Raw genomic sequence first — 17,343 nt, 5'->3', positions numbered from 1 at the left:
CATCAGCTTTTATTCATCTCAACAGGTTTCCTGTCAGAGGCTAGACTTTATATAGATGCCACTGTGATGCAATCTGAAAGCTGAAAGCTAAGTTTGCAAAGCTTTAAACTTACTGAAGCCAAGTTTTGGAAGGTTACATTTTTGCAGTCCTTGCAGGAATAGTTCATAGTTGCAACAGAACTTTGAGCACTGGGACATTGTTATTTTATTTTAAATCTAAATGTGTTTAGGTTAACGGTTGTATTAATCAGAGTAATGGTTTCATGAAAGTAAAGCCACAAATGCAATCTCTATCAGTTTTATGTTTGGGTCAGTTCATATGTCAATCCTGTACCCTTACTAATCAGGCACACTATGCATCCATCTGTGAAATCCTCCTATTATACCACCAATTAAATTAATGAGATGTTTTTGTTGTTGACTTTTTCTCCCAAGAATATTTTTTGATTAAATTCTGATAAATGAAAGGTTATTACATTTCTGATAAAAAGTCAGGTCTGCTTAGTTGCAGGCATCTTTTAAAGGACAAACAGAAATTTGTATGTGAAACATTATACATGTATTATATTTGAGCCTTTTTTTTTTTTTTTTAGTGATGGCTGATTCACATCTGCATTTACATCTCTTTAACTTTTAAGTCAGCAATTTGCTGTTGCCTGTTCATTCCCCTCGGTCTACCAATGATACGACTCCCCTTTTCCTCCTCACTTGTGTTTGTAATGGCACATTGATTTTTGCTGTGATCATCAGAGCAGCAAACCGACCTCTGCAGAGGTGTTAAGGCTGTAATAAACCAAGAACCGTACCCAGGAGCATTTTTTAAAGGTTTTAAAAACAGTAAAGTCCTGTTATCACCAACCTAATTGTAAAGTGGATCTACTCGCTTTGCAATCTAACGCAGGATCTGTTTTTTTAAGTTCCTGATTTCATTATTGTACCTATTATCCTATCTTAAACGGCGATGACTATGCCAAATAGTTGTTATGTAGTGTTGTCTGTATTCCTGCATCATGAGTCATCTTGCTTCCGAGGATAACAGGTGCATTATTTTATGAAACTCATCGGTCCTTAGGAAATTTGTGGTCAGGTCAGAGAACTGTTCCTTCAACATGCTCCATTTATTCTAGACCTTGTGTCTTTGAAACCAACTGGGGATTAAAAAAACACATACATCAGCAGCAGTAGTGTTAGCACTAGTGTTATTGCTCTGCACTGCCTTCTGTGGTGGAAAGGAGAAGGACAGGAAGCTACATAGGAATTTACCTGCTTTGACTGTGGTACTCAAATACTACATTCGGTGTCGAGCATCTCGACATTTTTCTGGCAATGAAGAATACAGGCTGGGAAGGGTACTGGTGTAAGGAAAGGAAGTTATGCATACTTTGTCTTCTTCACATTCTGTAGATGAGTTTTAAAGTGAAATATTTCAGTGCAGCAAATCCAGTGGTATTTAGATTCCAACATTAGGTATCCTGTAGTGGTTACGTTTTGCTATTCAGTTGCTTCAAGGATTTGAAGCCTTACAATAGTGATACTTAACTAACGACAGGGTGCCGGGTAGTGCTGCACGATTAATCTAATCGCAATTGCAATCGCGATGTCAGGCTGTGCGATTACATAACCGCATTAAAAGGCTGCGATTTGCGATTTAATGTAGGCTAAATAAATGTTAACGTGTGTGCCTGTGAACATGACTGCCTCTCCTGTAGTGTGTGGAGTTTGTTGACATCACGCCCACAAGCTATTCTGGTGCGTGCAGCCGGCGTGCAGCAGTAACCAACACAGACGCTGAGGAAGAGCATGAGCTCGACCAAGAACAGGCTGAATTGGTGGCGAATAAAACGTCTGTTACATGGCGATACTTTGGATTCAGGTACGGCGACGTTGAACAGAAAGACGTGCTGTGTAAGTGTAAAAGTTAAAGTCGCCACGTCCCGCGGCGACACGACCAATCTATATCAGCACTTGAGACGGGACGTGGTGACTTTAACTTTTAAATTTTTACACAGCACGTCTTTCTGTCCAACGTCGCCGTACCTGAAAGACGTGCTGTGTAAAAGTTTCAAAGTTAAAGTCACCACGTCCTGCGGCAACACGACCAATCTATATCAGCACTCGAGACAGCACAGCACAGAGAAAAGTAGGAAGAGTGCATGTGAGAGAAAGCCGAGCCGTGTAACGTTAAAGACAAAGAGACAACTGAAAGCCGCCAGAGCCTCATAAAACAATATCCAAGCACAGTTATGCATACATTTGTAAGTGTCACAGGGAAATCATGGACTCCATAACAAATGAAAAATTGAGCAATTTTGCTCGGGTTCGGCCCACATGACACGCTGCTGAGTTGTGCTATGGCGCTGGAATTTGTCATTTACGTGATAACGCCTGAACGCAACATATGCTCGCTCCGCTGTGTGTGTACAGTGCCAGGCTGCGCTGCTGTGTGAGCAGCATGTTTGACTGTGCTCAGTCTGTTGATGGTCATTGACACACTGTCTGTCCATAACAATAACTATGTCAGGTCAGTGCCCCCCTAATATAATTTAGGGGAAACACTGAATCAAGCAAAAGACTCATGATACCATTTATTTATTACATTTTATTGTAATTATATTGTTATCGCAATCACAAATCGCGATATTGTCCACCATAATCGCAATCGCACATTTTTACCAAATCGTGCAGCACTAGTGCCGGGGAGCCCTCCAACCATTTCCTAATGCACAATGAAAGTTAATTGATTCACGCTGGCATTTTTTTTTTGTAATTTGGATGTAAATAAGTAGGGCTGCCCCTTGAAAGTTGGAAATTCAATAGTCGATAGTCTTTAGTCAATAAATTCATCAGTCGGACACCTCTCAGTTGACTGAGATTGCTTTAAGTCGAGCAGTCCTTTTTTCTTTTTTCTTTTTTTTTTTTGCACTGTGCAATGTATTTCTGGGAATGTTTTGGTCCCCAGATTTTGCTGTGGAGTGATTCAACTGACATAATTCTGAGTCAGGTACAGCCCTATAATTAAGGTACGAGAGTACATTAAAAAAAGCATAAGAATTAAGGTTGTTCATCCAAAAGAAGCATCAGGTAAGGATCCCCCACACCCCCTAATAGTAGTCTGGGCAAAGCCCTGAATGTCTTCAAATCCTAGAAACACCCTGTGTGCACCTGTCTTGTGCTTGGCAACTGGATTTGCCTCTTGACAGAGATGAATGAGGACAGCAAACACTGAAATGTTGTAAAGAAGCCATTCATTTATTATATATACTGATAAGTATTATTCATGATCGTTTATGAACTTGCAAAAATGGCCCCCTGGGCAAAGAAAGTTGAGTATCCCTGCTGTACAGCCTTTTCTTTACTCCCATAGAAGATGACCAGGATATGGGATTAATACGAGACTGCCTTTACATGCACTAGGCTCACCTCAGTTGTTTCCCTGTCCTTGTGTTTGTGCTTTGCCTATGTTAAACTGAGAGGAAAGAGAAAACCTCTGTGCTGTAGGGATGCAGGTCAGTGAGATCCGATCTGGAATGGTTGCTAAATAATGTGCATTAGTTCAGATTAACTGGCAGTCTAATACATTAAACTGCACCATAATCTCCATCACCAGTTGGAGGTCAGGAGGCTGATCCTTAAACAAGCATTTATTTGTTTTCTTACAGCACATGGGCAACCTACATATATTTAGTAACTGCTAAGTGTGTCCTTTGTTCTCTGTTTGAACCTGTTTCCCATTTCCTGGATAATAAAAAAATATTTAGCTGTACACACTTGTATTTATTTTCCTTCATGTACTACCACAATAGTACATGTATCACAGTGAGTGGGATTGTGTCCTGAAATAACAAGCAGAGTGGGGCTGGTTCGTTTCCTGAAGAGATCCCCCACTTATTCCCTCCTGCAGGAACAAGGTCAGGTGTCAGAGGCCACAGATGACAGAATGGAAGCAAGTCTGGAGTTGGAGCAGGAGTTATTAGTCTTTAGTATGGGGGGCCATAGGAGGAGGTTTTACAGAAATTCCTTTGCAGGTTTGAATATGCGTCTAGTAACTGTTCAGCCAACTGTGACAGAAGGCCGGACACTGTATACTTTGCATGTTGAGCACACGCTAACTTGAGTAACTGCAAAAAGGATTAATTTAATTCACATTTTAGAAATTCATCTTTTCCAACTGAAAGTATTTTTACCAAAAGGAAACTGTTCTTATCATGTTGCTGCTTTACAGTTTCCTCTTTACCTCTGTCTTAGGTTTTGACCTTTTTATGTTCATAGTCAAGATCACAGCCAGAAAAACAACTAAGACTGATGGAGAGCTACATCGAAACATGTGAATAGATTTGATTTAAAAAGTTTTTTTTTAATGATAACAAGCTCTCACAGATGCTAAATGAACTCCTATCACCCCTGCATCATTTCCAACTAGAATTGATTTGTGATTTGTTTGGGCTCCAACTAATGATTATTTTCAGCACTCATATTTTCACGATTGACACTTGTTCGGTCAATAGTTTGCTAAAAAAAATGTCCAGACCAATTTAACATGCAGTAGTATGTTTTGTCCAAAGAACAGCCCAACCTCCCCAAAATATTTAGTTTACAATCAAAGAAGATCAAAAAACTAAGCACAAATTCACATAATATGATATTTTAAATTTTTAGCATTAAACACAGTGCCCAACTGCCTCCACTCTCCACTGGTTAGCTAACCTTGGCCGCTCTGCACTATTCACCACACTGAGGTACTAGCTAGTGGAGCTGCTCATTTGGGAACTACTTCTGTGGAAGTTCATGCAGAAACATGATGGTCACCATCATATCTCCCCCAAGCGAGCCCCAATGAATAAGCAGCTTCATTTTGAGCTGCAAAACCCCTTTAGCATTGTTAACTACGTTAGCACCAGTAGCTGTGCTGCTGACACTGCTAACAGAGCTAACAGTGATAACATAATAAACAATGCCAAATGGGGCTTATAGCTCAAATTTGAGCTGCTTATTCACTGAGGCCACCACGGGGGAGACCGGAGGATGGGCACAGTGTTTCCATGCTACTGTTGGGTCGCCAAATGAGCGGCACTATTTGCTAGCTCCCACTAGATGCGGGTGGTATTCAGTGCAGTAAACTAAAGTGTAGTGTGTCAAACCTATTCTCGGTGGTTTACCGACTAACAGTTTATACTGACACTCCTGGCTGAAATGCATTCTGAGAACTCATCAGCTATCCTCTGACAACGATGTTTCTTTAATTCAGTCTTCATTCTTATGCAAACAACCTTCTATAGAGAGGTTTGTTGAAACAAGTGGCACACGACAGAGGAAGTCTTGGCCCAGGTATCCACTTGAAGACTGGATCTTCCAAAATATTTGCTGCTGCCTCCAGAGTTTTATGGTTGTTAGACCAATAGCTGATGGGTTCCGAGATTGCATGCTTGTCCTCTTTGCTCACACATTCCTGTCACTGGATCTGTTTTCTATGACCAGTGCCAAATCATTTACAACAGGTACAGGGTTACATACTTTACAAGTTTAAATTGGAGGAGGTTAATGTAATACAGCATGGAGACTAGAAAACTGTGTGCTTGCGTCCGACACACTTCCACATAATGTGTTGTTGTCTTTGATAGTTGCCTCACTCAGATTCATAATTTATTAATCAGCTCTTTCTCTTGGAGCTGGCGAATTGCTTTGGTGATGGATTTTCCATTTTACTCAAGCAACGACTATCCCATCTGATGTCAGCAAAGATTCATGAGCTCAGAATGACTCATCATGTTGCGGATCATAACCTCAATTTTATACGTACCTATATATCATATTATTTTAAATATGGTGAAATGAAGAATTTATGATGTCCCAGCAGCAATTGCTAGTCCCCCCCCCCCCACTCCCTAAATGTAATCCCCTCCCATGTAATCCCGCCTCTCCTGTCATTTCTACTCCTTTCAGCCCCCCTCACTGTGTTTTTCCGCTCTCTCTCTCACACTGTCCTCCTCTCCCATCCCACTTATTCCACCTTACGCCTGATGGAGCATTAAGCCTGAATGCTGTGGGCAGCCGTGGCCTCAGATTCAGAGTATTTGTGTGAGGGAGCCAGTGCAACATCGGTTCCTCTCCTGTTTTCTTGGATTCTTGCTTCTTTCAGACAATCGGGAATTATTTGCTACAACTGTGCAGTTTCTTTTGTTACTGTGTGGGAGTGGGATCAGCGGACATTGTTCCAAACCCAGACACTAATCTGCACTTGCTTCGCTTTGGATAGCTTGGAAATGGTCTCGTGGATGCCCTCTTTAACCTAACCTCAGCCTTTTGTTGTTCTGCTTTGGAGTTGGATGGACATTTTCTGGATTTGGATATTTCAAAAGGGTACACGGTCCACACAGAGACACTCTGGATAAGATGGTGCCCCTGCAAAAAAGGGTAATCTGAGTTATGTGTGTGGGAGAGAGTGGAGGGTTTTATGTGCATGATGAGGCTGCAGTGACGTTTGCAGATTGTTGTCTATTTTCCTCTATGAATGGTCGGTGCCTACCAGTGATAATGAAGCAAATGCTGTTTGATGACTAATTGTCACTAATAAGTCTGAGAGTAAGCATGCTCTTGGGCATTAAAGGGAAATGCTTGTTGTAGAAACAAGAAAAATAGGTGTCTTGAGGACAGAGAAACAAACAGGAATGAAGGCTGCCGAGGAGTCGCCTCATTATTTGAGTAAAAAGTCTAATTGTTTGGCTTTATCTTGTCATTCTTCTGTTGAGTGGCCTGTTGATGAGTGATTGCTCATTGAAAATGCCTAACAAAGCAGGCTGGAAAGCCCCCCCCCCACTCAGAGTGCTCTCTATTGTTGTACTTGAGTGCTTTAATTGGGAGTCGTTTAATTTGTGAGTGCTACTTCAAAGGTATTTGAGAGATTTCATCGAACTTTAGACAACGTGTGGTTTCAGTAAAGCTACAGTGGTATATTATCTTGAAACTTGAGCAACTAATTCGAACAACAAAGTTAAATAAAGATACCTTAAAGTGCTGCACTACTGTGGAGGCCAGAGCACAGCTCTCGAACTTTTCATCACCACAACCGCTTCCTGTATCTTTGATATGAAAGTGCTTTTAGTGCAGAGATGCTTCAAGCAGCCACAGAGTACATGGTGTAGTTTGCTAAGAGAATCAGACGGCCCCTACCAAGCTGACACTTTGTATGCTTAGTGTGCTGGCTTAAGAAACTACTAGCTGGACTCAGGAAGACTCCAGACATGGTGGAGGAGAGGATGGGGGACTGTTGGAGCTACACCAAGGTCGATTTTCTTTTTGGTTCACCTTAAAATCACACTGTCGTGAGTAGATGTTTTGAAAGTAGCCACATGATCATCAGTAAAGATTAGCTGTAGTGTGTGTGTGTTCATTGATATCCTAGATGAAAATGCTATCTTTCTTTTTGAACAGATAAATTGCAAGACAAGACCTTAGCCTAGCAGAGGCTCATTTTTTCCTCACAAGTCTTGAACAAATGAATAATGAGTTCGGCCCCAACAGCTGTATTTGGTTATCAGTAGTGTTGGCGCCTGTTTTTACTATGAACTACACTACACCCTCTGCAACAGACCTCACTTATTACGTATTGTATAAAGGATATCAAGTGAAAACTTGCTTGTCACATCTGCAACTTAAAATGACAGTGTCGGTCATAGGTCAGGAAGCGTCACCTTTGAAGGTGTTTAAATTGTAGCCTTGAGAGCAGGTTAGAAGCTGCTGTCTGATCAGGAAACATGTTGACAGATACCCATATGTCTGAATTCTTTGGTTGGGGAAATGCAGATTGACAGTCAGGACTCAACAATAAGGATTGCCCAATTGCCTGGGGCAAGTAAAACTCAAGGTCGGGCATGTAAACTAACAACTCACTTGCCCGATCGGGCAAGTTGCTAAAAATAGTAAAAGTTAATAACTAATTGATAAAATAAATGTATTTTAAAACGTGCTTATGGAAATGGACAGTGTGTAAATAACCAACAGACTACTGTTACGCTGCTTGCGCAGCAGCGTAACTGCTCGCAGAGCAGCGTAGCACGGCACTCGTGCTGAGCTTGTGTTGCGTTCAGGCGTTGTCACGTAAATAACAACTTCCAGCACTTAAATAGGTCATAGCACAAAACAGCAGCATGTCAAGTGACTTTTAACTTTTATTATATTCGATAAAATTGTATGTTCCTAAATCTTGAGACACCTCATATGTAAGCTAGACAGACATTTCACCTGCTCATTACTGTGCACACATGTACTGTATGTACTTAGTCCTAAAGAGCCCTTCTGGTGCCAGTAGATACATAGAAACATCCCAGCAGGCTGTGCTTTGCAAGCATACAAAAAAGTTTCACGCATGTGAAAATTATTTTTCATGCGTGTGCTTCACCTCCGCTGCTACAACTCCATCCTAGGGGAAACACTGCTGTGTGCGTTTTGTGCAACAGGTGGATGTGGTAGTCTACTGGTAGAGTAGAGAGAGAGCTAAGTAGCGTTGAAGTAGAGTAGAGCAGGGCAGAGAGATGGAAGCAAAATATATTAAACCCGGTGTTAATACAGCAGAACTGGAGAGAGGGGTGAAAAATAAATAGAGGTGGGCATGGCTCAAGTAGGGCGCAAAATTATAGACGGAGAACGATTGACAAATTTTTCACTTTTAGCCCTGACACTGTCATTTTTGTGTAGGAATTAAGCTACAATACATGACATATGTTGTTTTAATTAATAAATACAGTGTGAATAAAGATTACATAACATAAAAATAACTGCAGTCTTTGTTATTTGATAGCCGCTTAAATTAAACAATGTTTACAGGGCAAGTAAAAACTGACTTCGGGCAAGTAGATCTCTGACCAACTTGCCCGACCAGGCAAGTGAAAAAAAACCTTAGCATTGAACCCTGACAGTATTCCAACAACAAATGAGTATAAGGTGAATTTTTTAGAAGATTAAGATGAACGTCTATAGGCTGTTCTCAAATGCTGGATGCTTGCTAATACTTGAATTTAGGATTACAACCTGTATACAGTGCAATGTCCTCATCGAGGTGATTTAATCTTTTATTACGCTTGACTTTGCTTCCTTTTTTCTGTATACCTGATACTTTGTAGATTGCTATCTCTTTTGTATCTGAGTGATTTAATCATATTGTCCTCTTCTTTTCTGCAGGATCAGTTTGACAACTTGGAGAAGCATACACAGTGGGGGATCGAATTTGTGGAGAAGTACACCAAATTCGTTAAAGAGAGATCGGAGATTGAAACCAACTATGCAAAACAAATTAGGTGAGTGCTCATGCTGACTTACGCTCCATATTTGGAGTTGCAGGGTTGTAATTAGGGTCCTTCCAGGTGGCTTAGATGAAGAACCTCCCCCATCTACAGCATGATTTGACCTGCTGAAGTGTCCTTGAAACAAGAGAATGAATCCTCAGCAGCTTGCTATGTAACTGACCGTGACCCCTGACCTCCCTCTGGAGAGGGAAACTGAAACGAGAATCCTCATATGGGAAGCAATACATTAGCAGTGTTTTATTAGTAAACATAATTGCTGTGTGCAAATGTAGATCTAGATGAACAAGCAAGAAGAGGAGGTCTGTTTACAGCTCCATCTTTTTCTCTTTTTTTTTGGGCTGTAGAGAGTCTTTCTGTCTGCCTCTCTCTCATGCATGCATGCTGTCTGTTGTTGCTAGCTTCTGCTTCAGGCAAGAGGAAGTCAGGTTGTGGGGGGATGGGGTGGTGCTTGTGTTTCCATAGAGACTAGTAGGTATCAGCATTATCAACCCCAGGTCTGACCCAGATTTTCCCCCCCCCCTTCCAACCACAAGTGTCGGCCCCGCCCCCTCCAATTCTCCCTACACACACTCTGTTTTGGTGCAGTCACTGATTTTCAAAGGCAGTTATGGGAGCATAAGCAGTCCTGCACGGAGAGAAGTCCTCATGCATCCTAACACAGTAGGAGATACCCCCCAGAACCCACAAATCCTCATCTTTAAAGAGGCCTGGCAATATGGCTAATGCTCTAAGTACTGACCCCCAGCCCCCCATTTCATAGTGACTAACCAATCCAGTATTCACATAGCAACTCAACCCAAGACCACTCAACTTAAGTCAGCTTCAGATAATAGGACTAGTAGTTTGTGTTTACATGCATGCATTATCCATATAGCATATCCCTGCACCCCCTTACTTTTCATGCTTAAATACAGAAACATATCAAACAGATTTATGTCTTTTTCCACACAAATGCTGTTTTTTTATATATATATATTTTTTTATTTTTTTTTCCATTCTTTCCCTTTGTTTACATTTGTGGAAACATCTGAATTAAGGGAAACAGTGTCAAATTTATAAAGCAAGTGACTGATGAACAGGAAGCTTTTGTTCGTGTGCACAATTGCTAGATAATTCCTAATTTAGTTCATGCTTTGAAGCCAAAGTAAAGCATTGCAACAAATACTGCGTCACGAACATATGCACTCACAGATCTGTACTTGTAGTTGAAAACGTACAGATATCCAATAATTCAATTAGTCAGCGTCTGTCTACAATATGTTTGACAAATGAATCGGGGTAGACTCATCTTGCCATGGCAGGTTGGCTTTTATTGAACTTCAAGCTCCACAGATGGTGCGGATGTTTTCAGTTGCTGTGCTTACACAGAGCGCCCGCTGTCAAACTGGGTCTGTTATCTAGTACACACACACACACACACACACACACACACACACACACACACGCAAATAGGCACATGTCAAAAAAAGGCTAAAATGAGGAAATTAGGACGGACAGACAGGATAGCTTGAGTCATAGGGTTTTCCTGTGTTCTCAACACACTGTGCTTCTTTGTTGTAGCACTACTTGGCCATACCTCAGGGCTAATTATCCCTTTTAATCAACTTAGCTCATGAAATCGGGCTTAATCTAACGGGGACACTTAAACCAAACGAAAGGCAGGGCTGTTAGATCTAATAAAGTAATGGAATTTGGCCCCTTTTGATCTAGTCCTCTTTTTTCTCCACTGTGTTGCTGGGGAGACTTTTCCTTCTGTTCCTTCCCTTCAGAGGTAACAGGCCTTTTCACAGTAGACATGTTGACATGGCGTACTGCGTAAGGCACAGGTGTTTTTAAAAACTTGATAATGGCAGCGTTCCATATAACTGTGGAAAAGTTTGGCAGATTTTGTTTTGTCAGTGTTGGCTTACTGATATGGCTAACAGGGACAGGAAATGATCGTCAGTGAATCAATAAATCAATTCAAAGAAACAACCGCAACTTTTTTGATAACTGATAAAAGATTTAAGTCATTTGTTAAGCAAAAATGCCAAATATTTTGTGGTTCCAACTTTTCCACTGTGAAGATTTGCTGCTTGAGGACATTGCCTTTGGTTCTGAAAAAATGTTATTGTGAATTATTGTAATTTTTCATTGTCATCAGACTAAATCATTAATGGAGAATATATTAAGTAGGGCTGTGTGCTGGCAAGAATCTGGCACTACGAAACCAATCATGATATGGGGCTTATAATTCAGTGTATGGCGATACTGCAGGTAAATAGATATTGTGCAATTTTTTAAAACCAAATTTAGGAGCTAGCAATGTGCCTTTATAACTCTGCCTATTTCATAGGTTCTTTGTTTTAACGCTAGCTGTATGTTATTACACTGAAGTGGGAGAGTCAAGCAGTTTAAGATAGATGCACTGCTATCAGCAGCTGGGGGTTTAAACATAACACAAAATTAAACATTGTCACAAATCTTTGCATGTAAATATATCAACATAATATCACAAGACTCAAGTGTATCAGGATTTTCTTACACCCCTATTACTCAGTTGGTCAGTCATGTAAATGTTTGCTAGTTTCAGCTCTCAGGTTACCAGTTACTCTGGTGCTTTTCTTGCTAAATGCTACATCCCTCGCCAAATGAACGTCATCTATGGCTATTGAACTACTTTGTACCATTTCTATCACCACATTAACCACACTACACTAATCCCATGAATAATCCTCTTCCACTGCAATGGTGTAAACATGCACAATGCTTCAGTCTAGTCATTGCAGGGCAGTGCATTAATGCCTCCTCCTCCCTCTACTCCCCCAAATTCCAGTCTGGCATAATCCATAACACAGTGGGAATAAAGTCCTGCTAACAAAAGAGACTGGGTGAGGGCGTCTGTCTTTACTGTGGTTACAGTGTCAACCAGTATGTAGCAGCCATGCACTCATGCTGTATCACCTTCCAGACAAAGACACACACAAACATACATTGTGAAATCATCCTAATTAAGTGCTAGCTGCTACCCTAATTTTGACAAGTTTGTTATGTTTTTGAGGTGAGCGGGCAAATACAGTCTGACACATGACATCTGGCTGTAAGAGAATGAATGGGTTAGTGGGAACTGGCACTATAATTAGAGATGGTGTGAGAAGGACAGGGTAAGAGATAGACTGATAGATCTGCCTAGCAACAGCGCAAACACCGGCGGGGAGGAGAGGCGTGGGGGATGTAAGCAGAGCGAGACACACACTACATGTTTTTTTAACACGTGCATTATTTATTTCAGCAGGAATTTTGCATGCCCCTTTTACAACATGTACAAACTGAGGCATTTAGATTCCATCAGTGAATACACTGTTATCATCTCATAAAAAGGGCAACTACCACCGACTGATATCAGCTCTTTCAAAGCAGTTGACGTTGGCTTACAATGATTATTTTTTTCTGTTGTAAAAGGAGATAGGAGTATTGTGTTTCCAGTGGTGTACTAATTATTGTTAAAAAATTTCATGATGTTTATTACAGAATTTATCTCAACAAAATAATAAGCAATCGCTGTACTTGTAGGACATAAAATAGGATTGGAAGATTGACGTATGACTCCCTATTGTTTTGTTGTAACATTCAGCTCTGTCCTACTGAAAATATAAATGGCTCATCTTGTTTGGGTTTGTCTGTTTTTTGGTGGATGTGCACCACTTGGTTGTTCATTTTAAACTGAGAACAGTGCCCTATAATTAGACAAAGCATCCTTAAGGCACAAGTACACAATCTGCACCCAAATCCATCAGAGCATGGTGGATGTTATTATATTCTGTTGACAGAGTAGCTTTCAAACACAGTTAGGTGGTGAGTGTGTCACACTGTCATAGTGATATAAACATGACATGATTTACTGAAGCCTGTCAAAAAGCACAACAGTTGCTAGGTTGAGAGAAGGACATTGAAAGACATAACCATAATAAAGGTTGTTATTCACAGGATATTACCATCAATACCAATTCAGCTCCGGCTCCTACAGTGACATGTTTTCTTTCATCCTTACACAACATCTTATTTCCCCCTCTCCTCATGCTGCACTCATCTCAAGTCACTAAAATGCAGCCAGAGTCAAAACAAGGGCAATGGCTGCATAAGAAAAGCATGCTTGTTTCTGGTGACTGGCTTTGCATGCATACTCCTGGAGGGGGGCAATGATTTATGTCCTGAGGAGAGGAAAGGGGGATGCAGTGGAAGTAGCAGAAAGCACTCTGCTGGATTGAATGGTGTACAGGATGATCCTTTGGCAGGTCCATAAGGGCAGTGTCAGGGAAATATAATGGGAAGGTTGCACTACCCGTCTGCAGGCTGTGCTCTTAGGAAAGATACTGTAAGAAATGTCTGACGAGGCTGAATTCGTTGTCCTCACAGGAATTTATCAAAGAAGTATCAACCCAAGAAGAACTCACGAGAAGAGGAAGAGAGCAAGTAAGTTCAAGGATCTTGCACATAAAATAGATTAAAGGAATACTTTGACATTTTCAGGTTGACTGCAGGTCCTTTAAAAGTCTTAAAATGTCTTAAATTTTGCAAATATTAGACCTTAAAAGTCATCAAAAAGTTTCATCTCTGTTGTTTCAAATCTTTAAAGCTACCACTGAACCTGACACTGTTTTTGACTTCATACTTGCACTTACCTTGGCAAAATGTAGATTAACCTACCTCACTCTATTAATCATGTTCCTACATAAAACCTACCTCTGTTCAGGACGACATATAAACCACTTAACTTTATACTTAACTGCAGTGTTTAAATAGGAAAAATGTGATTTGTTCACAAATCTGTCTTAAATTTGGTAAAATTTATCTTGAAAAGGTCTTAAAAAGCATTACATTAAAGTGTTTGAGGCCTGTAGACACCCTGATTTTGAAAAAAACTGATTATGTATTCACTTTCTGGCAGAGACGTAGAGGAGTCACCCCCCTCAATGAGAAATTTATGTTTTCACAGTCAGTCAGAATTTGTTATTGGACAATCTGTCAACCCTAGCTGTTTCTTCCTGTTTCCAGTCTCAGTGCTTAGCGAAGCTAACCGTATGCTAATGCTAGCTGTAGCTTTGTATCTCACCTAACTCTGCCAGAAAACCATAAGGGTATTTCCCAAGAACGTCAAATTCTTCTTTAAAGATGTCCCTGTATTAATACTGCCTTTCTTCTGACGTCATTTCCTTTGTCTAACCAGGTACACCTTCTGTCGAGCCTTCCTGACGACACTTAACGAATTAAATGACTACGCGGGTCAACATGAGGTCATAGCGGAGAACCTGACGTCTCAAATCATCATTGAGCTTTCACGCTACCTGCAGGAGCTCAAGGCCGAGAGAAAATCGGTGAGATATGTTTTTACATTCACATTAAGTTGTGCTTTTTTTTAATCCAACGTGTTATTTTTAGTTCTTTCTCTGTAATTTTATTCACATCATTGTGTCATTCTCCTCATGCCAGTGTTTTAAATCAAACATTAACTTTAGACAAACGGACGTGGATTCTGTAAAAGAAAACAGACACACTGGCTTACAAGAAATTAAGTAGCCCATTCCCTCTGCATACTCTATTCTGCATGAACTGAGGTCATCGCTGAGTAAATATAGATACACCCAAAGGCTTGCCAGAAGAGCAGAACGTGACTGACTGAGTCCTTTTTATGGAACAAAGTCATCGTCTCTCTATCATTAGAGGCTTATTTCTCTCTTTTATAAACCATATTACAAAAGATTGGTGCACCGCACACTATTCTTAAATGTTGAAGTCACTTTCGTCCTCACCATTACAAAGTGATTTGGAAGAGCGGTGGACCTGCAGCGCATGATTCATAGATAACAGTGTGGTGCCCATTAAAATCCATAGAGCTGTTGGAGGAGCAGAGAGAAAGCTATCTAGCTGGAAAAAAAAGTACTTTCTGAAAAATCTGTCATGGGCTCTTATGTCACGGTAGTCCAGCTGAGGGAACTGGAGTGGAAAACCAAAACCAGAGGGCTGCTCAGAGGCAGAGTGACCTTTTTTAGAGTATGTGTAGAATATGCACAACTGGTGACAACTCTGCTGCTGTATTCACTACTTTGTCAAAATACAGGAAGCCCTGGGTTGCATTATTAGTGATCAGTTTTGATTTGCAACTTGGTTTTAGTTGCAGCAAAACGCAGCGAGAACGGGGATTTCCAATGCTTCATCCACCCCCTCCAGGCCTGTTTTGCTCTTTTGGCTTTGGTTTAGCCAGGCTTTGTTTGGCTTGACATAGCATCTGTATCTCCAGTGTCCAGACAGAGGGTCCATGGGCAGACCCGTGCTGTCCTGAGGCTGCAGGATGTCCCTCTGACACCCCTCTTCCCCTTCATGTCTCTGGACTTTTCCTCTATTTTAATCACAAATGTCCCTGTTTCTCTCCTTGTGTCCCCTCTGTTCTCCTAGTTTGTCATGTGTCTGCTGCTCTTGACTAAAGAAGCCTTCAGTTCGCCAGCGCCGGGGAGTTTCCCTTCATAGCATGGCCCCATAACTCTCAGTGTCTTTTCTGAACAGAAGATCATTTCATATAAAAGACACTGAGCAAATAGTTTCTCAGTCGTATTCAGAACAGTGTCCTTGTAGGGTAAATGTAGCCCATTTAGCTTTATTTCTTTTTAATTTTTTATTCAAAGACTCTCATGAATAATCGAGAATGATGCTCTTTGACATAATTAAGTGTTAAAAGGCTACTAAGATACAAGCCCAAAGATACAAAGAAAAAGCTCTTCATTAAAATTGACTCTTTTTTCTTTTACAACATTCAAGGTTTCATAGTGAGCCTGTCTGTAACACTATTAGAAAAAGTAATATTCTGAAAGTTGTTTGTAAAGCCGTCATTACTCAGGACTTCCCCAGCATCTGGTTATTCTTTTCTCTGGTTTCATTCAAATTAATTTTTACCACTCGGGCTACATCCACACAGACTAACTAACTGTTAACTCCACTACACTAACTATTGCTACATTTACACCTGGCGTCTAGTTTGAAAACTCTGGGCTTTTGAAAACAATGGTTCAGACACTCATATTCCCTTCCTAATTGAGTCTTAACAGTCATGATGTGTCAAGCCAAAACACTATAGCCAGGTCCACATAGCTTTTGTGATTTTTTCCGTGATGTGTTGATACTCATGTCCCATTGCCATGGCTTCCTGTGCGATGGATAATGCTCCCAGCACCGCTCTAATATGTCGCCATATTTTCTTAGCAGTGACATCGAATCTGTTTTCCACTCAGCAATCAACCAAGAGTAGACAATGCCCAGAGTGCATTGCGTGTATGGTCATGTGATATGTGTTTTCAGGCATGTTTGTAGAGATGGAGATTATTTCTAAAACTCTTGTGTGTACAGAGATCATTTTCTTTTTAAAAAGCTGTTTTTTAAATCGAAACGTATTAGTGTGGGTGTGGCCTCTGTGTTTTTCTGTTGCAGCTTTTTAATTTGAGTCTGTGTCAGGCAGAGCTGTGCAGTCAGTTCCAGACAGTGGGATTAGATGGGGGTCAGGGCCTAAACATCCTGGGTTTTAGAGAGCTTATTGCACAGGTAAAATCCAAACTACAAACCAGAGGGAGAAAGAAAAATAATACCTCATTTAGTTGCTCACGTGGGGCTGTTTTGTAACTCTCCTCACCTCACTTTGCTATTTCCCTGAGTGAACCTCTTGCTAAGCTCAGCTTGGGGTGGCACAGGAGGTGAGGCCAAGAATGTTGTCTTAAAGGATTTTCTTTTAGGGCAGATATACTTGTTTTTACAAAAGTGGAACCTGGCTTTAGAGGTCAGACTGTTCAATTTATTGTGTTATGCAAACATATTTCATTCTTTAAATTTAATTTGTAAAGGAAGGAACATCAAAATATGTCATGACCTCATTTGACCAGCATTGCTTGTTTGTAGCCTAATAGTATGATAGACAATAATGAAGAGCAGGCAGAGTTAATATGGGATGAAAGGCCTAAGTCTCACAGGACTGTGATTGTGCTGAGGAATCATAATAAGGTGTTTGGTCAGCATGCTGCTG

General features: G+C 40.7%; 1 protein-coding gene across 13 annotated transcripts in view; it reads left to right on the top strand.

The window, feature by feature from the left end:
• LOC126395228 (formin-binding protein 1) overlaps nt 1-17,343 on the top strand; it is a 69,319-nt gene that overhangs the window by 14,988 nt on the left and 36,988 nt on the right. For 12 of the 13 annotated variants that reach the window (XM_050052524.1, XM_050052530.1, XM_050052529.1 and 9 more), the window contains exons 2-4: nt 9,175-9,290; nt 13,695-13,751; nt 14,506-14,653. In XM_050052524.1, the coding sequence (XP_049908481.1) occupies nt 9,175-9,290; nt 13,695-13,751; nt 14,506-14,653 (321 nt within the window). Of the gene's footprint in view, nt 1-6,003; nt 6,412-9,174; nt 9,291-13,694; nt 13,752-14,505; nt 14,654-17,343 lie in introns of those variants that run through there. The other variant, XM_050052523.1, reaches the window with a different exon arrangement.

Source organism: Epinephelus moara, chromosome 9 (genome assembly GCF_006386435.1).
Source record: "Epinephelus moara isolate mb chromosome 9, YSFRI_EMoa_1.0, whole genome shotgun sequence".
Taxonomy (NCBI): domain Eukaryota; kingdom Metazoa; phylum Chordata; class Actinopteri; order Perciformes; family Serranidae; genus Epinephelus; species Epinephelus moara.
Note: the sequence above shows the minus strand (reverse complement) of the source record. Positions and strands in the feature narration are given on the sequence as shown.